The sequence below is a fragment of the Giraffa tippelskirchi genome, chromosome 2 (assembly GCF_054371585.1).
Source record: "Giraffa tippelskirchi isolate mGirTip1 chromosome 2, T2T-mGirTip1v1.2.pri, whole genome shotgun sequence".
Lineage (NCBI taxonomy): Eukaryota > Metazoa > Chordata > Mammalia > Artiodactyla > Giraffidae > Giraffa > Giraffa tippelskirchi.
Window position 1 is genome coordinate 170395412 of NC_137276.1, and position 21098 is coordinate 170416509.

The window sequence follows — 21098 nt, forward strand, 5'->3', positions numbered from 1 at the left end:
TGGCCTCATGACCTGTAAAAGAAAACTCGCCCTCTTTGTTTAACTTACCCAGTTTTTCTGTTTCTTCTCAATGAAAATAAATAGTTTTGGTTTTTTTTTTTTAAGGCAGGGGACATTGAAACACATTTTCCTTCCTCTCTGAACCAAACATCATCAGGAAGCGATTTCCTGCACCTCTCCCACTTCCCATTATAAAATGTTAGTAAAACCCAAGGCAGAAGTCTTTCATCTCTAAGCAATCACAAACCCTCATTGTCCTAGAGTCATCTGTGGGTATGTTTATTCCCCTAGAAGGACTCTGAACAGCTTGAGGGCAAAGACCTTCTGTTTTCATTTTTCAGTCCCCAGTGCCCAGCACAGAGCTGAGTCAACAATATGTGTTTAGTGTACATTTACCAGAAAGAATGAAAGAAGATGAAACTGGCCTCTGAGAGTACTATCCTTAATAGACTCTTGAGGCTACAAGTAAGTCCAGCCTCTAAGAAAAGATGTTCAGCTTCTTGAATTCACGGATAAAGGAACCAAGAAATGGAGAATGAAAATGACCTATGGAGAGGAGACGATACTGCTGGAAGTGGCAGAGCTGGCCTGGAACCAGGGTGTTTCCAGTGTACCGCTTGGCCTCTTCATCCAAAGGAGCAGCAGAAACCACAGGTGCTCGCTCTGGAGAGCTCAGGGAAAGGGGGAGGCACGGGACTTACCCAGCACTCCTGAAACTGCAGCACGCTGCTGTGAGGCTGAGAACCTGCCAACAGGGCAGCATGGAACGTTCTGGAGCACAGTTCTGTGAGGGGACTACTGTCTATCTATAGCTTCAGGGCACAGAGGGCTTATACCCTGCACAAGCTCACACAGAGTTGGGATTTGAAGCAGGACAAGCTAGCTAGCACCAGAGGCCATGCCCTGAACCTCTGCACCAACAGGCTGCACCAACCAGTGCACCAACAGGCTGTGCCAGGGCCACCCAAGATGAGGATAAAATGATTTTGGGGGGGCCAGCCTTCGCTTCCCCTCCTGTCGTGATCCCATTGCTGAGGCGCTGGAACCATCAGGAAGGAGAGTGGCAGCAGACAGGACACTACTGGTGTCAGAGACCAAGCCAGGCATAGAGGTCTAGGTCCTCAGAGAAAAGAAGCCAGGGTGGGACTAGCTGTGCAAGAGATTTATCAGGGGTAACACTTGTGAAGAATAGAAGATGGCAGGGAGAACCTTGAGACCCTGCAGGTGATGGAGGGCTGGCATCTGTGAAGAGGACTGCACAGGAAATCCCAGAACACTGCCGGTTCCTAGAATGTCCTGGCCAAGGCCATGGGGAAGCCTCAGCTGAAGTCTTAGGCTAAATAGCAGCCCATCTCTTATGAGAAGGAGCTGTGTTAGCAGCCCCGCCCGGCTCAGTCACTAGCTGGGGGGACGGTCTCTGCCCAAAGACGAGGGGAGAATCAGAAGGACAGCAACTGGGACCGTGAATCAGTTAGAGCAGGAGACTGAGGACGGCATTCTCGTGGACACCCCAGCACGATCAGAGCTGGCTCACCAGGCCAGTGGTTCCAGTTACTCCAGCACAGCGTTCCCTGTGCAGCATCAGCACAGCTGACATGCAGAGAGCACCCTTCCTTCACACTCATCATCTGCTCCAGTGCTCTCCACGTGCAGTTGCTCAGAATCACCCAGGGGACCGAGGGCAGACTGCTGGGCCCAACCCAGACATGCTGACTGAGAATCTCTGGGGCTGTGCCCAGGACTCTGCAGTTCTCATGCCAGAGCCACTAGTATTCTGTTAATTCTTACCAAGGCCATCTCCATGTCACCAGTGAGGAAACCAATGCTCACAAAGACCAGTGGCCTAGGAAGCACTGTTTCAGGGAGCCAAGAAAGTGGGGTACCCTTGGAAAGTGAAGTGACATGTTTTGGAAGGTGAGGATAGAGATCTTTCTACAGGAGGCACTGGTGGGGAACACCAGCTTATAATCAGTGTATATGGTCCGTCTCCCCCAGGGAGAATATCAGCCTTCAGAGGGCAAAATTCTGGTCTCTTTTGTTCAGTGAGGTGTCCCCAAGTACCTGGCACAGTGCCTGCCACTCAGCCAGTGCTCAGTATTTGCTAAGGGGGACAGGGAGGGATGGTAATTTGCAGGGGGTGCTCTTTTAGAGAAGGGCAGTGGGAAGGGGTCTGATCCTGAGACCACGTGGAGCCCCCCCTGCCTCATCCTAGAGTGGAGTTGGATGGTTTTACTTGCCTAGGATCTGGGAACATGGGAGGCAAGTGAGAGATCGAGGATGCCAGGTTCAATATCAGCGCTCATTGCTCAGGCTCCCTGATGTGTGCTTGCTACCTAGACCATTGCCGGGCACATAGGAGGTGCTCATTAAACACTTGTTTTGCGAGAAAGAGAGGGGAGGAAGAGATGGGGGGTGGAAGGGAAGAGAGAAAGAGAGGAAATCATAGGCTTCAACCCCTGGAATCCACAGAATTCCTTCCAGCCTTTCCTGCCTGCCTGTTCCCAACTCAGACTCCCAGCTTCCTCATCTTCCTTCAGGATCCCAGGCCTTCAGTTTAGGGATGGGGTTGGAGGTGGGGGGAATATAAACTCACATACTAATATGAAATAAATTTTATTAATTCTGGGCCTCACCAGTGTATGACTACAAAATGATGTCAGCATTAATTTTCTAAGTGTGGTTTTTAATAGTTGTACATGCGTATGATTTTTTTTTTCATCAAGAAGTACAAAAGCACAGTGTGCATCTCAAACCCACCATTCACTTCCCTTCTGATGTCGCCTCATAGCTGTAGGAAGGTGAAGAGAGGGCACCAGCTGCTGCCACCAGCATCTCACTCCTGGGTTTCGTTCTGGTTTTGACTAAAGAAACACTTTCTAATTATAGCAAACAATTAGGGTGTGGTAGGACTGAAGGCAAGCAGACCTGGGTTTAAGTCCCAGCTCCATCTCGTCGCTTAGCAACTTTCTTCCTGCTCTTGTCTTTCTTTCCCCAAAGGAAAGTCTCACCAACTCCCTAGGTGTCAGCTTCCTCAAACCCAAACCCCAAGGATGAGAAAATGATGGCAAGACTGCCCCCTCTATGATGCCTGGATAACCCTTGGTCCTTATTGACCCCTTTGACCCCATTCCTTGAGGAGGTGATCCATGGGGATGGCTGACTGAAATCTTGCTCCCAGGAGCTCTGGCTGCTTTACAAAGATGCACATTAACTTGCCCTGCGCGGGTGGAGACAGAAGAGGAAATGGAGAATATTTCATTCTCCATTGAGAATGGAGAAGGGTGGTTGAAGAAGCCTAGAGATGAGACCAATGCTAATTTTGCAGATTAAAAAGTACATATTGCCAAGACTTCTAGGTAACATCTAGCCATCAGGTAACAAAGAAAGCAAGTGAAATGCCATCATTTAGTAGGTCAAAAAAATACCATTAATCCCTGTAACGTTACTCATGATCTTGTCTGTTTTCCAAGACACATATATTAACTTGATTAGCATGACAAGTTCATACTGTGGTTGAGGTCATCTTCCCAATTTATTCTAACATTATGCATATAATTAAGTCTGTTATCTCTTTCCTCTGTTCATTCTGGTTCTTCCTTCTCTCTTCTCTCTCTCTCTCTTACACACAAACACACCCCAACACTCACAGGTCAGGAGAGAAGGCAGAGCCTGGGTGTGGGTGGGCGGAGGCAGGGGTGATGGGTTTGACAGTTGTTCTCTTCTGACTGCTTCTATTTTTCTCAGAGAATAGGAAGCAAAGCTGTCAACTGAGAGTCAAGTTTGAAGAGGAGGTTTTGACAAAAAGGAATCTGAAAGTCTGATCTCGTTCTGAACTGTGCCTGCTGTGAAGAGTGAGAATTTGCAGAGCAAATAGAACAGGCTCTTAAAGAAATGCTCACTCTTATCTCCAATTGCAGCTGAAGTGCGACTAGAAAACAAAAAATGCTAAGTCCCCACACTCTTCCTCTGCCGTGACCCCCTTCCCCACATGCACATACTTCCACCACCACGTTCTAAGGAGACTGGAAGGACAAATCTCTGAAGACTTAATGGGAGGCAGCTGAACTGCTCTAGGAGACTCCCTTCCCCACTTCCTTCTGCAGGAAATCAGCGGTTTGAAGAACTCATGAGAATCCTAATTTCTAACGGGTTTCCCCTTCCTTCCTGAAAGGGGAGGAAGGCAGTGCTCTGCTTCACAACAAGCTGAGTGAGGGGGGCTACTGGCTGAGAGTGAGGATGACCACAAGAAGGTGACAGTGGCAGCTGCTTCTGAGTCAGCTGTGTGCTGGGCAACCTCCCCGGCCTCCAGATCTGTCCTATTGGAGAGGGATGGGCGGAGTGTAGAGAGCAGCAGGGGCCGAGTGGGTGGGAGGCGCAGCCGGCACCCCTCTGATGGGTGTGACCAGTAAGGACAGGACGAGGAGAACCTTCAGGAGAAAAACTGACTCTCTCCCGTCAGGGATCTCCTGGTGAGGGTGGTCTAGGGCAACACTGGAGAGAGACAGGGAACCCTGAAAGAGGAAGGTGAGGAATGAAAGAGGCATCCATGTCCCTTTTCCTCCTCTAAGCCCTTTGGGCTCGGGACTGACTGTGGTGGGGAAGAAGGAGGACATGACTTTAAAGTTTTAGAATTGATCAAACTGGATGGGGCTTCCTACTTCTGGGTATATATCCAGAGGAAATGAAAACAGGGTATCAAAGAGGTATCTGTGCCCATGTTCACTTCAGCTTTATTAATAATAGTCAAGATATGGAAACAACTTAAGTAAGTATCTGTCAATTGATGAATGGATAAAGAAGATGTAGTACATATGTACAATAGAATACCATTCAGCTATGAGAAAGAAGGAAATCCTGATGTTTGCGATAGTATCAATGGACCTTAGGGCATCATGCTAAGTAAAATAAACCAGAGACAGGAAGATAAGATAGATATTACATGATATCACTTATATGTGTAATCTTAAAAAAAAAGTCAAATCCATATTAATAGAAACAGAGAGTAGAAAAGTGGTTGCCAGGGGCTGGTTGGGGGCAGTGGTGGTGAGGGAAATAAGGGGAGGTTGGTAAAAGGGTATAAACTTTCAGCTATGAGATGAATAAGGTCTGAAGGTCTGATGTAAAAAAAAACCATGGTGACCATGGTTAATAACACTATACTGTGAAATTGAAATTTACTAGGAGAGTAGAACTTAAATGTTCTCGCCAAAAAAAGGTAAACATGTGAGGTGATGGATATGCTCATTAACGAGATGAAGGGAAACCTTTCACCATGTATATGTATATTAAATCACCACAATGTACACTTTAAATATCTTACAATTTTACATTCATTCATATCTCGGTAAAGCTGAAATTAAAAAAAAAACTGGACTGGGATGGACTGCATTGGATTTTTAATACCCTTCACCATCCCCCTATCCACACAAAACTAAAAAGATGACACCAAGGAGCAGGAAAAGCAGCTTATACGAAGGCAGTGGCTGGAGAAAAAGAAAATCATTCCATGTTTGCTTCCACTAAATTCAGACCATTCATCAGACCAGTTATAGAGGTAAAACAGGTCATGCCTCAGAATCCACTGGCTAAAATGCTCTTCTTCCCTTTTCTATATTACAAGATTTAAGTATCTCAGTTTTGTCACTTGGTCAGCGCTAACTGAATTCTAGTGTTCCACCTTAAAACTGCAGGCAGGGGACTTCTCCGGTGGTCCAGTGGCTAAGACTCTGCTCCCAGTGCAAGGGGCCTGGGTTTGATGCCTGGTCAGGGAACAGCTCCCATATGCCACAACTAAGAGTTTGCATGCCACAACTAAAGATCCCACAGGCTGTAAGACCTGGTGCAGCCAAATAAATAAATAAATACTGCAAGCTCTCCTCACTACTGGTAAAAGAAACCCCAGAAAGACACAGAAAAAATCTTCCTTTTTTCCTACAGCTGCAGAAAAGTACACACTATTCTGTACTATACTGTCACTTTTTATCAAGTGGGAAATTGAAAAACAGTCATAAAAGTCTCCATCTTAATCTTCTGTTCAAGAATTCTATGTAAATATGTATTTACTGTTTTCTATTATTCTAAAACTGTTTTCAAAATATTTCTACAGAGGAGTCTTCTTGTGTACCTAGATTTAAGACACCTGCATTTAAGAGGTTATTATCATGTTCTGTAAACAGTAAACCCCCACCCCTAAAAGTCTGCAATTTCTGATTGTCCTGCTGAAGAATCTATTGTACTAGTTTCATTATTTAAAATACATCTGTTTTCTGAAATATATAAATACATACGAGAGCTTTTTGAACCAGAAAAAGAGCTTTGGAATTTTCTTCTCCCTTTACATACAAAAGAATGATAAATCTGATGCCTTTGCTGCAGTCCTGCTTCAGATAGAGAGTTGAGATCTCTGTCTCACTGAAGTCAGCACACAGGCCTGGTTAAAGCCTCAAACCCTCCATCTCTTTCAGGCCAGCACAAGTCACTCCTGACAGTCATGAAGTAGAGAGCATCTGAAACACAAGAGACAGTGCATGCTCAAGGCATTCACATCAAAACCAACTGATGAACCTCCACAGTAAACACTGAATGTCTCCAATAGGCTAGACAGGAAGACCACAAAGAGGGTAAGACACAAGCCCTCACAAGGACCCTCAGAGGGTCCCCAGAAGACCCACAGTCACCACACAACACGCTCAGTATGGTGACAGAGCTGGAGACAGAAGGCTGTGGGTGTTTTGAAGAGAGAGGGCCAAGAGCCTGAACAGTCAGAGTGGGTTTTCATCAAGGAGATGCTACTTGAGCTGGAACTTGAAGGTGAAAGAGGAGAAGAGCACCCAGAAATGAAGAAGCAGGGGGTGAATATTCATTGTACATGATTAGAAGTGCAATATGATCAACTTGTTATGTATTTGTAAAGATCTCTCTGGAGGGCAATGAGGAAGGCAGTACTGGAACTAGAGGCACCAGACAGGAGGCTAATAAACAACATTCATTTAATATATATTGATGAAGTATCTCTTATGTGCCTGGGCACCATGCTAGATTCTGTCTAGAGGAGAATAAAGACTGTCAAATAGGTGACAATGAGTTGGTACCATGTGAAGTGCTATACCTAGGAAATTAGAGGGTGCAGCTATTAATAGGAGCAGAATCTCTTCAGACTTAGTTTGCAAGGCAGAAATCCAGTTGAAAAATATGTGGTGCCACAAGGTAAAAGAATGACAGATCTGAAGGATATTCAGGGTGTGGAACCATCTAGCAGATGCTGTGTGGACTCCCACATACACACCTCACTGTTCCCATGCACCCTACAGCCTGCCACTGCAAACATCTCTGAGTCTTAACCTGAGGACACTCATGTTTGGCTTTACAAGAGGAAGGCCAGGAAGCATCAGGGAGTTATCACCCATGGGAGTGGTCCTCTGCCAACATCAGATGGAAGATGGTGGGACAACTCTGAGTGCCTTATGCAAAGGACCCAGATGGACTGCATCTCAAGTGCCTACAGTGGGAACCTGCTCATCAACACACCTTGTCCTGGCTCCTCTCCCTTCCCTGTCTCACTTCCCCATTCTCCTAACAGTCCTTCCTGGAATCACCTCCCAAGTAAACTACTTGCACTCAGATCTTTGTCTTAGAATCCACTTTCGGGAACCCAACCTGAAACAAACAGAAAAAAAACTTAGTGAAAGATTAGAAGGTAAAAATGGAAAACCAAATATGAGGCTATAAGATTTCTAATTTGGGAGATGCTGATCCCCCTAATGCTGGGTAGGATTGGGGGCAGGAGGAGAAGGGGACGACAGAGGATGAGATGGTTGGATGACATCACCAACTCGATGGACATGGCTTTGGGTGGACTCCAGGAGTTGGTGATGGACAGGCAGGCCTGGCGTGCTGCAATTCATGGGGTCGCAAAGAGTCGGACACGACTGAGCAACTGAACTGAACTGAACTGATCCCATTAACTGAGAAATAGACTCTTCAGGATAGGAAGAGGGGTACATTTGGGGCAGGGGCTGGTGAAGACAGGATAAGTTTGGAAACATTGAGCTTCAGGTGTCCAAGGGACCGTTACCTCAAAATTCCCTGAGTACAGTAAGGTTAAGACTCTTGACTTTGAAAAAAGTGAAACAGTAGAAAAGGGACTACACAAGAGGAGAAACCACCAGAAATGAATGTCACTTCTCCCTAGGGTAACTACCTAAGAGAATACAAAGCCCTGGCTGTCTCTTCCAGCCGGTTTCTGTATTCTAGCTTCTCATAGTTGGAGGGACTCACTCCTTTAAAACCATACATCACTCCCCACCAACAGCCAGCAATGGCAGCGGTAGAATCACTGTCTCCACCATGGAAAAATGCTCGGTGGGCAAGCTCCTTCCAGGAGTCTCCTGCAGCCAGGATGGCATCGTAGGCAATCATGGGGGCATCGTGTCCACTGCTGCCGCCCCAGCCAGAGTAGCTCACAGAGGTGTAGAACTGATCCCTTTCCTTCACATCAAAGGGCTTGGGGAAGGTAGGGGCTGATTTGCCATCCCAAATTCCTCTGAGTTTTAGGTACTTTTCCCATTGGTCTTGGAAGTAAGACCTGTAGGAAGGAAAAAAGACTACAGTCAATTGAAAAAATAAAGTCAAAAGCCATCATGAAAGGTATCAGATAGACATGTGAACAGGGAGAGTTCCAACATGACTTCAACCTCTAGTACTAATATGATATGATATAAAAAATTAAAATGAATATTAAGTGACCTTCATTCAATACATTTTGCTAAGGAGTGATATAAATAAGGCATTGATATCTGTTGCTATTAATGCATAAAGAAGATATACAGCAAGTTAAAGGTGAGAAATGTAGGTTTGCTTTCCCTGAGTTGAGAATTAGGTCAAGTGTCAACTTTCAAGGGTGAACTTTATTTATTTAGTCTGTTATCATATATTTTACGGAGAAGGCAATGGCACCCCACTCCAGTACTCTTGCCTGGAAAATCCCATGGATGGAGAAGCCTGGTAGGCTGCAGTCCATGGGGTCGCTAAGAGTCGGACACGACTGAGCGACTTCACTTTCACTTTTCCCGTTCATGCACTGGAGAAGGAAATGGCAACCCACTCCAGTATTCTTGCCTGGAGAATCCCAGGGACGGCGGAGCCTGGTGGGCTGCCGTCTATGGGGTCGCACAGAGTCGGACACGACTGAAGCAACTTAGCAGCAGCAGCAGCATATATTTTACTATTTTATATTACTTTCTTAACAAAATTATACATATTTAAGGTGTACAACACGATGATTTGATATACATATGCATAATGAAATGATCACTACCATCATCCTAATTAATGCATCATCTCCTTACATAGCTACTTTTTTTCTTTTTAAGAGGGAACTTCAGAACATCATGACTGTGGATGATTTCAGTAGAAAGCCTCTGGACGTTTTTATTCTAAGAAAGGCAATGTGAAGTGAATTCAAAAAAGGGGAAGATGTGGTCTTACCACTTATTAATTAGCTGGTGGAAAAACCTATCTTTAGGTCATTTTAACCAAGGATTTCACAATATTATTTGTTTGTCAAGACAACACTGAAAAAACAAGTTCCAGGCAATAATCAGGAAAGTTCATCTCAGTAAAGAATAGCCACAGGGACTTTTCCCTGGCAGTCCAGTGGTTAAGACACTGCTCTTCCACTGCAGAGGGCATGGGTTTGATCCCTGGGTGGGGAATGAAGATCCCACATGCTGTGTGGCATGGCCAGGAAAAAAAAAAAGAGAGAAAAGGAAGAGCCACAAAACCCTGGAGGGAAGTAGTACAGCTGCCCTACTCACTGAGGTCTTCAATTGGCTCCTTGGTGGCCATCACTGCTGGGACTGTATTTAGAATCCTTAGCAGGAGCGTGGGGAGGGGGCTGGATGCAGTGGATGATGAAATTTGATGGGAGACCCATGATGGTAGCTAAAAATCTGAGTTTTAGGCATACACATGCATGCATGTGTGCACACAGACTCAACCATATTCTAGCAGGAGTGTGCACCTGCAAACTCACCAGTGTTGAAGATTCTGCTCCACAAAGTAGTCTGATTGGATAATGTACTTTTTAGCTTCCGGAAGTACCTCCATCAGTCCTCTTCCCCACTGCTGGGGAGGCTTGCCGTTCATAGCATAGGCTGTAAAAAGAGCAGACACAAGGGCTCCCAGGTAGCCTGTGGGATGGTGGTGGGTCATGCGGCCGCTCTCGATGCTCACCTGGATCAGTGTGTCCAGCTGACTGCTGTGAGGGAACCGGAGACCAATGCACATGGCCCTTATGGCAGCCCCGCAGCCACCCTCGTGACTGTTAAAGTGAATCCTCCAGCCATCAGCTTTGTCTGGCTCCAGCAGCATGGCGTTCTGCACTGAGGTGCCCCCTGGGAAGAATCAGGTAGAGAATGGGGTCAGGGTAACCAAAGCAAAGGCCTGGCAGGAGGAGAGAACCAAGCCCTGCCTCCAACTTCCCTGGATAAAGGGAAAGTCAAAATGTGTGATGATGCAGGCCCCCAAACTCCAAACCCCAAGTCAGCACTGTGCCTTACTTACACCAGCGTACTTAGACGCTGTTGGATTTGTGGGAGGGGCTTTTCATCAGGAAATGTTATGAGCTGAACTGTATTGATAATGAGCTGAATTGTATTCCCCAAAATTCATATGTTGAAGAGCTAATCCCTAGAACTTCGGAATGTGATTGTATTTGGAGATGGGCCTTTTACAGAGGTGATGAATTTAAAATGAGAATGTTAAAACGGGCCCTGATTCAGTCTAATCAGTGTCCTAATAGGAAGAGGAAACCTGGACACACAAAAAGACACCAGGAATGTATGCTCTGAGAGGGCACAGCATGGTCTGCAAGCCAAAGAGAAAGGACTCCTTCAGAAGAAATGAAACCAATACCCTGATCTCAGGCTTCTAGCTTCCCAAACAGTGAGAAAATGATATGTTTAAGCCCAGCCAATCTGTGGTATTTCGTTATGGCAAGTCAAGCTAACTAATACAGGAGGAGCCAGGGAAAAGGTGGTTCACATCAGCTGTTGGCCAAGTGGCTGTAAAAAAGTGAGCAAGAACCACTTGAGAGCAGACCAGGAACCAGAAAAAGAGTCTCTACAAGACCTTTTCCAGTCTTCTTTAAAAAGAGAAAATTTTTCTTCATAGATATTAAAGAAAACTTAGAAACTATGAATAAGTGAAAGGAAAACAGGAAAGTATAAATACTCTTATCACCCATATTTCTCCCAACAGATATACATACATACTCTTAATGAAAATGGGTTCATAAGATATATAGTGTTTCATAATCTACTTTACTTCGTATACAACATCTTTCCATATCAGTAAATACTTATCTGTGTAATTTTAAATGGCTGCAGATGTGTCACCATAATTAAATAAATGACAGAACATTTAGCTTGTTTCTATTTTTATCATAACTAAGAAAACTAATGTCCCGGGACTTCCCCTGTGGTCCAGAGGTTATGACTGCTTTGTGATGCAGTGGGCATGTGTTTGACCCCTGGTCGGTGAACTAAGGTCCCACATGCCTCGGGGTGTGGCAAAAAAGTTAATTAATTAAAAAAAAAACTAGTATCTGTGATATTTAAATCCCAATCAACATTTTTTTTGCATTTTTTTAATATAAATTTATTTATTTTAATTGGAGGCTAATTACTTTACAATATTGTATTGGTTTTGCCATACACTGACATGAATCCGCCATGGGTGTACATGTGTTCCCCATCCTGAACCCCCCTCCCACCTCCCTCCAATCAACATTTTAAATGACTTCCTTGGGTCTGTTTTAATTCTTCACCTGCCCAGGACCTCCACCGGCTGCCCTCACCTGGTGCCCGGCCATCCATGTCTCCCATGCAGTCCCGGTAATGCTTAGCAAGGAGGGAATACAAGTGAGTCAAGTCTGAGACTTTGCCGGCTTCCAGGAGTGCTTCTGCTGTGGCCAGGTGCATCACGGTGTCATCGCTGACTCTCCACCTCTCCACATCTATGGCATCCAAGCCACCAAGCTGGGCCAGCTGCCTGTGAATTTTCTCCCCATTCTGGAGGAACTCCCACTTTCCATTGAAGTATCCCAAGGCATCTCCAGCTGCACTCAGCACCATGGCTGCCACATACCTCTCCATCAGAGCCCCGCACATGGGGAAGCTGTCTCTGGGGGAATATAAAGACACACAGAGGATGGGGAGAAAAAAAAAAAATCAGAAAAAATAATAGCCCTATCAGCATTTTACTGGGGCTTCCCTGGTGGCTTAGCAGTAAGTAATCCACCTACCAATGGAGGAGACAGGTTTAATCCTTGGGTCTGGAAGATCACCTGGAGGAGGAGATGGTAATCCACTCTGGTATTCTTGCCTGGAAATCCCACGGACAGAGGAGCCGGGTGGGCTACACTCCAAAGTGTCACAAAGAGTAAGACACGACTGACAGACTGAGCACTCACATCACATTTTATTGATTACTCACTCCTTGCAGGCACAGTATTAAGGGCATATCATTTAATCCTCACAACACTCTATGGGGAGTGGAATAAGCCCATTTTGTTGTGTTGTTGTTGTTGTTTAGTCACTAAGCTAAGTCGTGTCCAAGTCTTTTTCAGCCTGGACTACCCCACCAGGCTCCTCTGTCTGTGGGATTTCCCAGGCAAGATTAGAACTTTGTCTTGTCTTGTCAAGTTAGGCAAGACTAACTAGGACCCTATCTTTGCCTCTCTGTGAGTGGCAAGCCCATTAAATTCTGCAAATCAACCATTTTCTCTTTTTGGTTGAATTTGGCCTTGGAATGCATCCCTCCTTTCCGTAAATGTTAACTTTCCACTGGTATCATGATGCACCGTTCACAAAGCACCTGCACCTTCAGTCTCATCAGAGGGCCTGGATTACAGTCTGCACGTCCAGAGATAAGAACACAGGGCCAGAGAGGGTAACTTCACGCAAGCAACAGATGGAGGCACTGGGATCCAAATCTTCTGTTTCTGGCCCACTCACCTCAGCACAGACCTACTTACCTTGAGCAACCTCTTTGTGCCTTACCCTTCATATCTGTAAGGCAGTGGCACAAACAGTAATAACCTCGTGAGTTTGTCATGAGTAGTAAATGAATTAATCTAAAAATAACTTTACTTATTCTTTTTAAAAATATTTATTTGGCTGTGCCAGGTCTTGGCTGTGGCATGTGGGATCTTTCATCTTTGTTGCTGCATGCAGGTTCTTTTAGTTACAGCACAGAGGAGTTTCAGTTGCAGCATTTGGGACCTTTCTGTTGCAGCATGCTGAATCTTTAGTTGCAGCATGCAAACTCAGTTGCAGCATGTGAGATCTAGTTCCCTGACAAGGGAAGTTCCAGTGAATTAATCTTTATAAAGTACCTAGAACAGTGCTTAGCACATAAAAAATAGTATTTTGTATTATTCATGCACAACCAGGGGAAATGATTTTTCCATTAATTGAACTAGAATACTGTACTTTCTCCCCACAACCTTCCTTTCAACAGCAGTATTTAAATTTTGTGTTCCTTCTAAATATTTGACTTGTAGAGTCTTGGGGTCTCAGCTAACACTCTCTCCATGAATCTCAGTTCAGTTCAGTTCAGTCACTCAGTCATATCCAACTCTTTGCGACCCCATGGCCTGCAGCACGCCAGGCTTCCCTGTCCATCGCCAACTCCCAGAGCTTGCTCAAATGCATGTCCATTGAGTCCGTGATGCCATCCAATCATCTTATCTTCTGTCGTCCCCTTCTCCTTCTGCCTTCAAACTTTCTCAGCATCTGGGTCTTTTCCAGTGAGTCAGTTCTTTGCATCAGGTGGCCAAAGCATTGATGCTTCAGCATCAGTCCTTCCAATGAATATTTAGGACTGATTTCCTTTAGGATTGACTGGTTGGATCTTCTTGTAGTTCAAGGGACTCTCAAGAGTCTTCTCCAAACTAACCCCCAGTAAAGTGCTGGTTTCCCATTGTGCCGTACAGCTTGTAGCATTCACCAGCAGAGCCTTCCACTATCTGCCCTCAGTCTATCATCCACTCCACTTAACCCGGCCAGGAAAACACTTTCAAATGCTGGTGGACTAGCTCATTCCCTCCACAGCTCAAGCTCTTTTCCCATCCAAGATGTCTTACACTCCTCCTCTTACCTAAAACCTATTTGCTCAGGGTTAAGTTCAAATCCTTGGGCTTCCCAAGGGAGTCCTGCTCCAGATGCACTGCTGTATCCCAGGGAACGCAGGCGCAGGTTGGCAAGCACCTGAGAAAAATGATGACTACAGAATGAGCAGCCCATTACTGAGCTACTGATCATGTTGAATTTCCTGGCCCAAAAACGGTATTTGTAAAAAATTGACTGACCTATTTTAATGTTTATAAATGATGCTCAGGAACTGGAGTCCTGGGCTAACAGTCCTGGCTCTGCCCAGAATCAGGTGTGTGATGGTGGACAAGCTACCTCCTTCCAGGACCTCAATTTTCCCACTGTAAATTGCACTGCGGGGAGGGGTGCAGGGGTAGTGGGGAGCTATAGATGCAACCTGGGCTCCCGTCCTGCGCTAAGAGCTTCAGAGACCAAGCTTGGTTCTAGACTTCTGAGGACGGATCTTTAAGCCCCTGTACCCTCTTCTAGTTGGTAAAGAATCCTGCCTACAATGCAGGAGACCCGGGTTCCATTCCTGGGTTGGGAAGATCTCCTGGAAAAGGAAATGGCAACCCACTCCAGTATTCTTGCCTGGAGAATCTCATGGACTGTAGCCTGCCAGGTTCCTCTGTCCATGGAATCGCCAGAGTCGGACACGACTTAGCGACTAAACCACCACCACTACCCTCTTCTGAAGTCCTCAGCTTCCTGTCTGTAATTCCTTCTGGCTCCACCCGAATGTGTTTCTGTGGGTTTCGAGTGAGGCTGGGGGGTGGTGGGCGACGAACACCTCACTCTGTAAGAAATTTTCTTTTGAGTTTTTACACCGTGCTGTGGCCTCCCGCTTTCCAGAACGCTGTTATTCTTTATACGCTCAACTTTTACAGTTGACAGTCTCATCCCCCAACTTTACATTCAAAACGGAGATCCGGGCAGCTGATTCACCGCAGTCTTCTACGGTGTTTTGTTGGGGTTTTTTTTGGGGGGGGAGGGTACAGGCGACTGGGGAACAGGTTCAACCCCGACAGGGGTGGAGGGGTTACCCCTAGGTCACCGCGGGAGAGGGGCGCGAGGAACGGGACGGGATGCGGGAGGGGAGGGTGGGGGAAGGAAGGGCGGGCGGGACCGGTCGCCGCCGGGAGAGGAGCGCGGGCGTGTGGGCCTGGCGCGGGGAGGGGTACCTGGTGGCCGGGAGGAGTGTCACGCTCGTGAGCCCAGGGCGGGGCCGGGTGCCGGGAAGTCTGGGTGCGAGGAGGCCCAGCGTGGACGCCGGCGCGAGCCGAGAGCTGAGCACCAAGCGGGGTGGAGCGCCGCGTCCGCGGATCGCGCTCAGGTTCCACAGGCCCGGACCGTTGCCCGGCGCTTGCAGTTGCTCGAGCGTCAGCTGCGCCTTGCGTCAGCCGCCCCCTCGGCTTGGGAGGGTGCCGCGGAGCACGGACGATGGGAAATGGCACCACTCCGCCAGCAACATCCCCCCCACCCCCACCGTCCCCCACCCCCGCGAGACTGTCGAGGACTCAGGAGTGACCCCGGCTTGAAGCCTCGGCCTTTCCTCCAGTCCAGCTCCCCTGGATAGTGAATAGTGTGTGGCCCCGATCTCGGAAAACGGTGCTGATTGCGTGAGTGGCCTTTGTCACGGTTCTGGGCCCCTCACCCATAAAATGGGGCAATAATAGTACCGACCTCTTTAGGGTGGTTGGTAGGAATAATTTTAACTCTTGTCATTTATTTGGTCGCAGAATAGAATATTTTCATGCTGATAATAAAAGCAAAGGAAAACTAAGTATTTTTGCCTGAATAAATTCTTGAAAAGAATTAGAAACACTATCTCCAGGTATTCTATGCAGATATTCTAAACACTATATGCAGGTATTCTGCAGACTTCTCTGTATGCTTATCTTTCTTGCTACAGGCATTAAACACCTGCTGTTTACCACGTGGATGCTAGGCCCTAACACAACCCTGCTCTCAGAGTGGACCCACGCAAGGGATCCCATCTTAGGCTGTTGATTTACATTTTTTGTTTTTAAATAAAACGTTCTTTTTATGATTAAAAAAATAATGCATTTCCAGTAGAAAAACTGAAAAACCTTTTAGAAATCTCTCTTAAAAAACATATCTCTCATGTGTTCACAAAGATAAATGTTTCTGGATTTCTTTGCAGAATTGTTTCTCAGCAGAAAATTGGAAATAATCTCAACCTCTATTTAGAGAGGAGAATGAGTTTCCTTCTCCTAAATTAGGGCATAGTTATGAAACTTTTCCAAAAAGGTAGACATTTAAATCAGTAGATTTGGGGTAAATAATTAGGTTCACAAGGGAAGAAACTGGAGACATTTTGTTAATTAAAAAATCAGCTTTTAGAGTGAGGGATATACATGGTCTTATTTATGTAAGAAAAAAAGAGCTCTGTGTGTGTGTGTGTGTGCATGCCTGTGTGTAAAATGACTGAAAGGATACATGTTAAATTGTTATTAATGATTATATAATTATCTCAGGTGGCTAAGGGGAGAGTTTGCAGGGAGTAGGGAGAGAGAAGGGGAAACTTTTAATCTTCAATATTAAAATATTTAATATTTAATTAAACTTTTAATATTTAATTAACTTTTAATATTAAGAATTTTTACATATTACGTGTAGAAAGAAATTTTAGAAAGCATAGAAAAAAAGCCCACATTCTACCACTCAGACTGTAAACACTGATACTTACAGTCTTTATGCACATTTTTTTTTAAATGGGGTCATTTTGTATATACAATATTATATCTTATTTTTAATCACTAAACTTTGCATTGTAAGCATTTCTATCATTTGTAATAGTGTCCTTACTACAATTGGATCTAAATGTTCAAATAAGGTAATGCCTCTAAAATAAACCCCCTTTCACGTTGATACAAAGTAATATGAGGCCCTGATGTTCAGTTCCTCTCCAGCCACACCATGGCCAGGGCCGGTTCAACACAAAGAAAACAGAAGTATAGATAGTTGAAAAACAGGGGATTAAACAAATCTTCATCACTTCAGGGGCCTGAATGTGTTATACCATGCCACCATGCCTGGTGAAATCTTGAGAGCTAAAAAAAAATTTTTTTAATGAGAGAGAGAGAAAGAGCTAACAGGAAATGGTTAATAGACAGGGCCCCTGACCTCTGCAGCAAATGCAAAATAACAAAAAGTTTCAGAGAAAAATGTACCACAGAGTAGGACACAATTTAACACAATTTGTTAAAATGATTTAAAGTGGGTAAAAAATGAACTAGAGGCTTTTTAGAAGAAAACAGAAGAAAGCTAGCCCAGGAGAAATAGGAAGCCAAAAATGGCTGTTCACATATCCTGCAGCATCAACTCACTTCAGAAGACTCAGTGAGCATCTGTGATGGTTAATTTTAGGTATTCACTTGGCTAGGAAAAAGTACCCAGATATTTGGTCAAACATTTTTCTAGATGTTTCTGTGAAGGTATTTTTAAGATGAGATTAACATGGAAATCAGCAGCTAATTTTCTTCCATGGTAAGTGGGCCTTACCCATTCAGTTGAAGGCCTTAATAGAAAAAAGACTGATCTCACCCAAGGAAGAAGGAATTCTGCCAACAGACTATCTTCACATGGAGTTGCTACATCACCTCAACCTGGGTCTTCAGCCTGCTAGCCTATTGTGCAGATTTTGGACGTGGTAACCTCCACAATCACATGACCAGTTCCTTAAAATAAATCTCTCTCTCCATGTGTGTATTGGTTTTGTTTCTTTGGAGAACCCTATTACAGCATATAAAGTATGCTAGATACTTTGCTAGGCACTTACTGCAGTTACTGAAGTAGAGCAAGAATCACAGGGATAGAGGAGACTTCGTAGGGTGTAACGACATGAGGCACAAGCACTGTGACCAAGGAGAATGCTCAAGGTACCAACTCGGCAAATAGGAGGGACACATTATCAGCTTAAAGGGTTCACAGAAGGCATCTAGAGAAAATTATGTCTGGGCTTATTTTTTTTAAAGAATAATTAAGAAGATAAACTAAAATTTCAAGCCCAGAAATAACCCAAACAGCTAGTTCAGAGGAGAAGCAAAGATTTAAAAAAGTAAAAGTAAAAACAAAGATGCAGACTTAGGTTGATATTTCCTCCCCAGTGATGCACGGTTGCTCAGCCCGACCTCAGTGTTGAGGCGTGAGTTAGTTTCCAGTCCGGCCTGTCACTGGGTTAGAAGGCTGGTCACGGTCTTAAGCTTTCTCTTTTTCTGTCTTACTGAATCATTTCCGAACACTTTATCGTTAAGACTGAGTACTAGATTTGCACAATGGAAATCAAGTATCCTCCCGGAGGATTTTAAAGAAGGCTGGAAAAGAATTCAAAGATCAGTTTATCAAAGAAAACAGGCTCTCTGGCCACTGGTCCCAAAGTACTTTTTTAAAAATAGAATCCATATGTACATAAGAGCAAAGTTTACATCATAACATGTCAGTGTCAGAAGAGATATTTGCATACCTGTAACTTTATAGAGGAAAGTGAGGCCCAACTAAGTGAAGAGAGTTCCTTTGAGTCACACAGCAGAGAGAAGTAGCCTTCTCTGAACTCTTTGAAGGAGGCCATGGTCTTGGAACTCTCAGTCCAGGGCTTCTTCCATTCCCTGTATTTACACAAACTTTGAAATGATATGATAGACTAAACTGAGTTCATTAACGCTCTGAACCTCCTGAGCCTGATTTTTTAAAATATTTCATACTCTTTCCACAAGAGCCCTCCATTTGATGACAGTGTAAAAGTCGTATTTAAGGAAAGACTCAAGATATGTGCTGTAATTCTAATAAGCAGGCAGTAATCAAATATGGCAGAAGGTGGGGATGGGAACACTGAATGGAGAGACAAGTGGATACAAATTGGTGTTTTAAAAGCAGGCAGTGGCTTCCCTCCTTCTAAGCAGAACAGAAAGAGACCTGGGGGAAGTCCACATTCCTGCCCACCCCTCTTCCCCTGTGTCTCTGGAGTGCTCTCGTTTGCTTCTGTAAGTTGTTTTTTCCCAACCTTTGATCTGGAGATCCACGTAGATTTTGAAACCTTCTTTGGTACATTTTCTACCAGATGGCCCCCACCACTCTGCCTCTCCCAGTCCTGTGGGGATTTCCCACAGCTGGTCAGCTGAGTCCCCACGCTCCCCTTCCTGAGTTTGCAATGGACTTTTGGTGCTCCTGACCACAGGCTCATCCTAAGCACTTCACTGCCTAAATGTCTGGCTCTCAGTGGGTGAAAATATAGCTTCCAGGAAATGGAAAGTAACTACTGAACCCAAACACCTGGGGAGCCTTGCTTATGTTCCCTCCCCACCCTCCCACCCTCTGCTCCACCATCCCTCCATCAGCGTCAGATTGGCTAACCTACCTAAGTCTGTTCATTTTGCTTCTAGAAGAATCCTTGGGACTATAGGTAAAGGAAAACTTCATCAGGGGACATCTAATTGCCCTCAGATTTTCAGCCCTCTCCTCCTCTCTGATGAAGTGTCAGCTCCCTCACCCTCCGTCTCGGGCATTCATTCCTAAAACTGCTCTTTGGAGAGAGCTCAAGTTTGGGGTGGGGAATCTAAAAAGAGTGAGAGTGAAACCAAGATTTCACAAAGGAAGCTGGTTTAGGCAGGTTTCCTAGTGGTGACAGCTGCTGGAGAGTCCCTCAGCCTCCCCCTGTGGATGCCGGCGAAGTCAGCTGCAGAATCAGGAGGGAGTCAATGTGAGGGTGCTGCTATGGCTCTTCATGCCATCAAATAAATTCTGCTCTTCTCGGGCATCCTTGTGTAAATGGGGCCACAAGTGGCCAGATTTCCTCTCCTATTCAAGTAGTAGCTAAATGTGTTTGTGCAAGGTGTACTTTAATTGTTCCACTCAAGCCATGCAATTTCTCTTTAATTTTATGCATAGAATTAGATGACTCCCTCCCTGCAACCCCTCCCCCTTCTTTTGAAATAGGAGACCATGACCTTTGGTTACAGATTGTTTTTCCCCTAGATTACTCTGTCACTAAGAAACAGAGGGCAGCTATCTATTTCACTTTTCAAGAAAATATGCCAGAAAGAAGAAAGAGGAGGAGAGGGAAGAAGCTGAGGAGGAAGGAGAAGAAGGGGAGGGTAAAGGAAGGTGGTTACTTCCTCCTGTTGATGTTGTTAGGCTGCTAAGTCCTGTCCAACTCTTTGTGCCTCTTAGGGTGGTTAAATAGTTCAGTGTGTTTAAGAAGTAAATGCTCTATTGTTAAATCTTTAATGGGCTCAGCCTGGCACTCAGTGATGACCTAGAGGGGTGGGATAAGGGCAGGAGAGGGAGGCTCAGGAGAGAAGGGATATATGTGTGTGTGTGTGTGTGTGTGTGTGTGTGTATATATGTATATATATATGTGTGTGTATATATATGTATATGTATATATATAAATTATGACTGAATCAATTGTCGTACGACAGAAACCAACACAAAATTATAAAGCTATTTTCTACCAATTAAAAAAAATCTTTAATGGGCTGACTTGACTCTTCAGCTTTCATTTATTCAAGCTTAATATCATGACAGCTGCACTCTCCCATTATGAAAGCACCAAAATCGTCTCTGTCCTCTCCTTCTACAGCCTTTGGGTGGCTCCTTTCTATGTTTCTCGGGGAACAAGGAAAGTGAAACACAAACTGAAGAAAGGGCAACTTTTGTGACTTTGCCAGAAGCTAGCTCTAATGGACAGTGTGAGCAGGAGGATTGCAGCCAATGTCTGTGGTGACTCTTAATCCCCAGAGTCCTAGCATCACAGACTGGCGAGGGTTCAAGAGCAGGTCCCTACCCTTAGGCAGAGAATTCGTGTGGACACAGGGTCTGTCTCTTCTCTTAAAGGATCAAGTGATAAGCATGGCAGCCCACTCCAGTATTCTTGCCTGGAGAATCCCATGGACTGAGGAGGCTGATGGGCTACAGTCCATAGAG

General features: G+C 45.1%; 1 protein-coding gene across 6 annotated transcripts; it reads right to left on the reverse strand.

The window, feature by feature from the left end:
- Window positions 1-4706: 4706 nt before the first annotated feature.
- Window positions 4707-15504, reverse strand: ADPRH (ADP-ribosylarginine hydrolase). 6 transcript variants are annotated; one of them, XM_081571959.1, is made up of 6 exons: window positions 15335-15504; window positions 12305-12346; window positions 11858-12183; window positions 10034-10394; window positions 8278-8584; window positions 4707-7656 (listed from the first exon to the last, which is right to left on the reverse strand). In XM_081571959.1, exons 3-6 carry the CDS (start codon window positions 12168-12170, stop codon window positions 7618-7620), a joined length of 1020 nt encoding a protein of 339 aa, XP_081428085.1. In that variant the 5' UTR covers window positions 12171-12183; window positions 12305-12346; window positions 15335-15504; the 3' UTR covers window positions 4707-7617. The 6 variants fall into 6 exon arrangements, with proteins under 6 accessions (XP_081428085.1, XP_081428084.1, XP_081428083.1 ...); XM_081571958.1 differs by having other exon boundaries at window positions 12305-12384; XM_081571957.1 differs by lacking the exon at window positions 12305-12346.
- Between the last annotated feature and the right edge of the window lie 5594 nt (window positions 15505-21098).

Bases quoted from the DNA above. Each gene is read 5' to 3' on its own strand.
- ADPRH (XM_081571956.1), bottom strand. From the start codon at position 12,170: ATGTGCGGGGCTCTGATGGAGAGGTATGTGGCAGCCATGGTGCTGAGT. The intron at 10,395-11,857 runs GTGAGGGCAGCC...GATTCTTCCCAG, and splicing joins CATGGATGGCCGGGCACCAG to GGGGCACCTCAGTGCAGAAC. The intron at 8,585-10,033 runs GTGAGTTTGCAG...TCCTTCCTACAG, and splicing joins GAGCAGAATCTTCAACACTG to GTCTTACTTCCAAGACCAAT.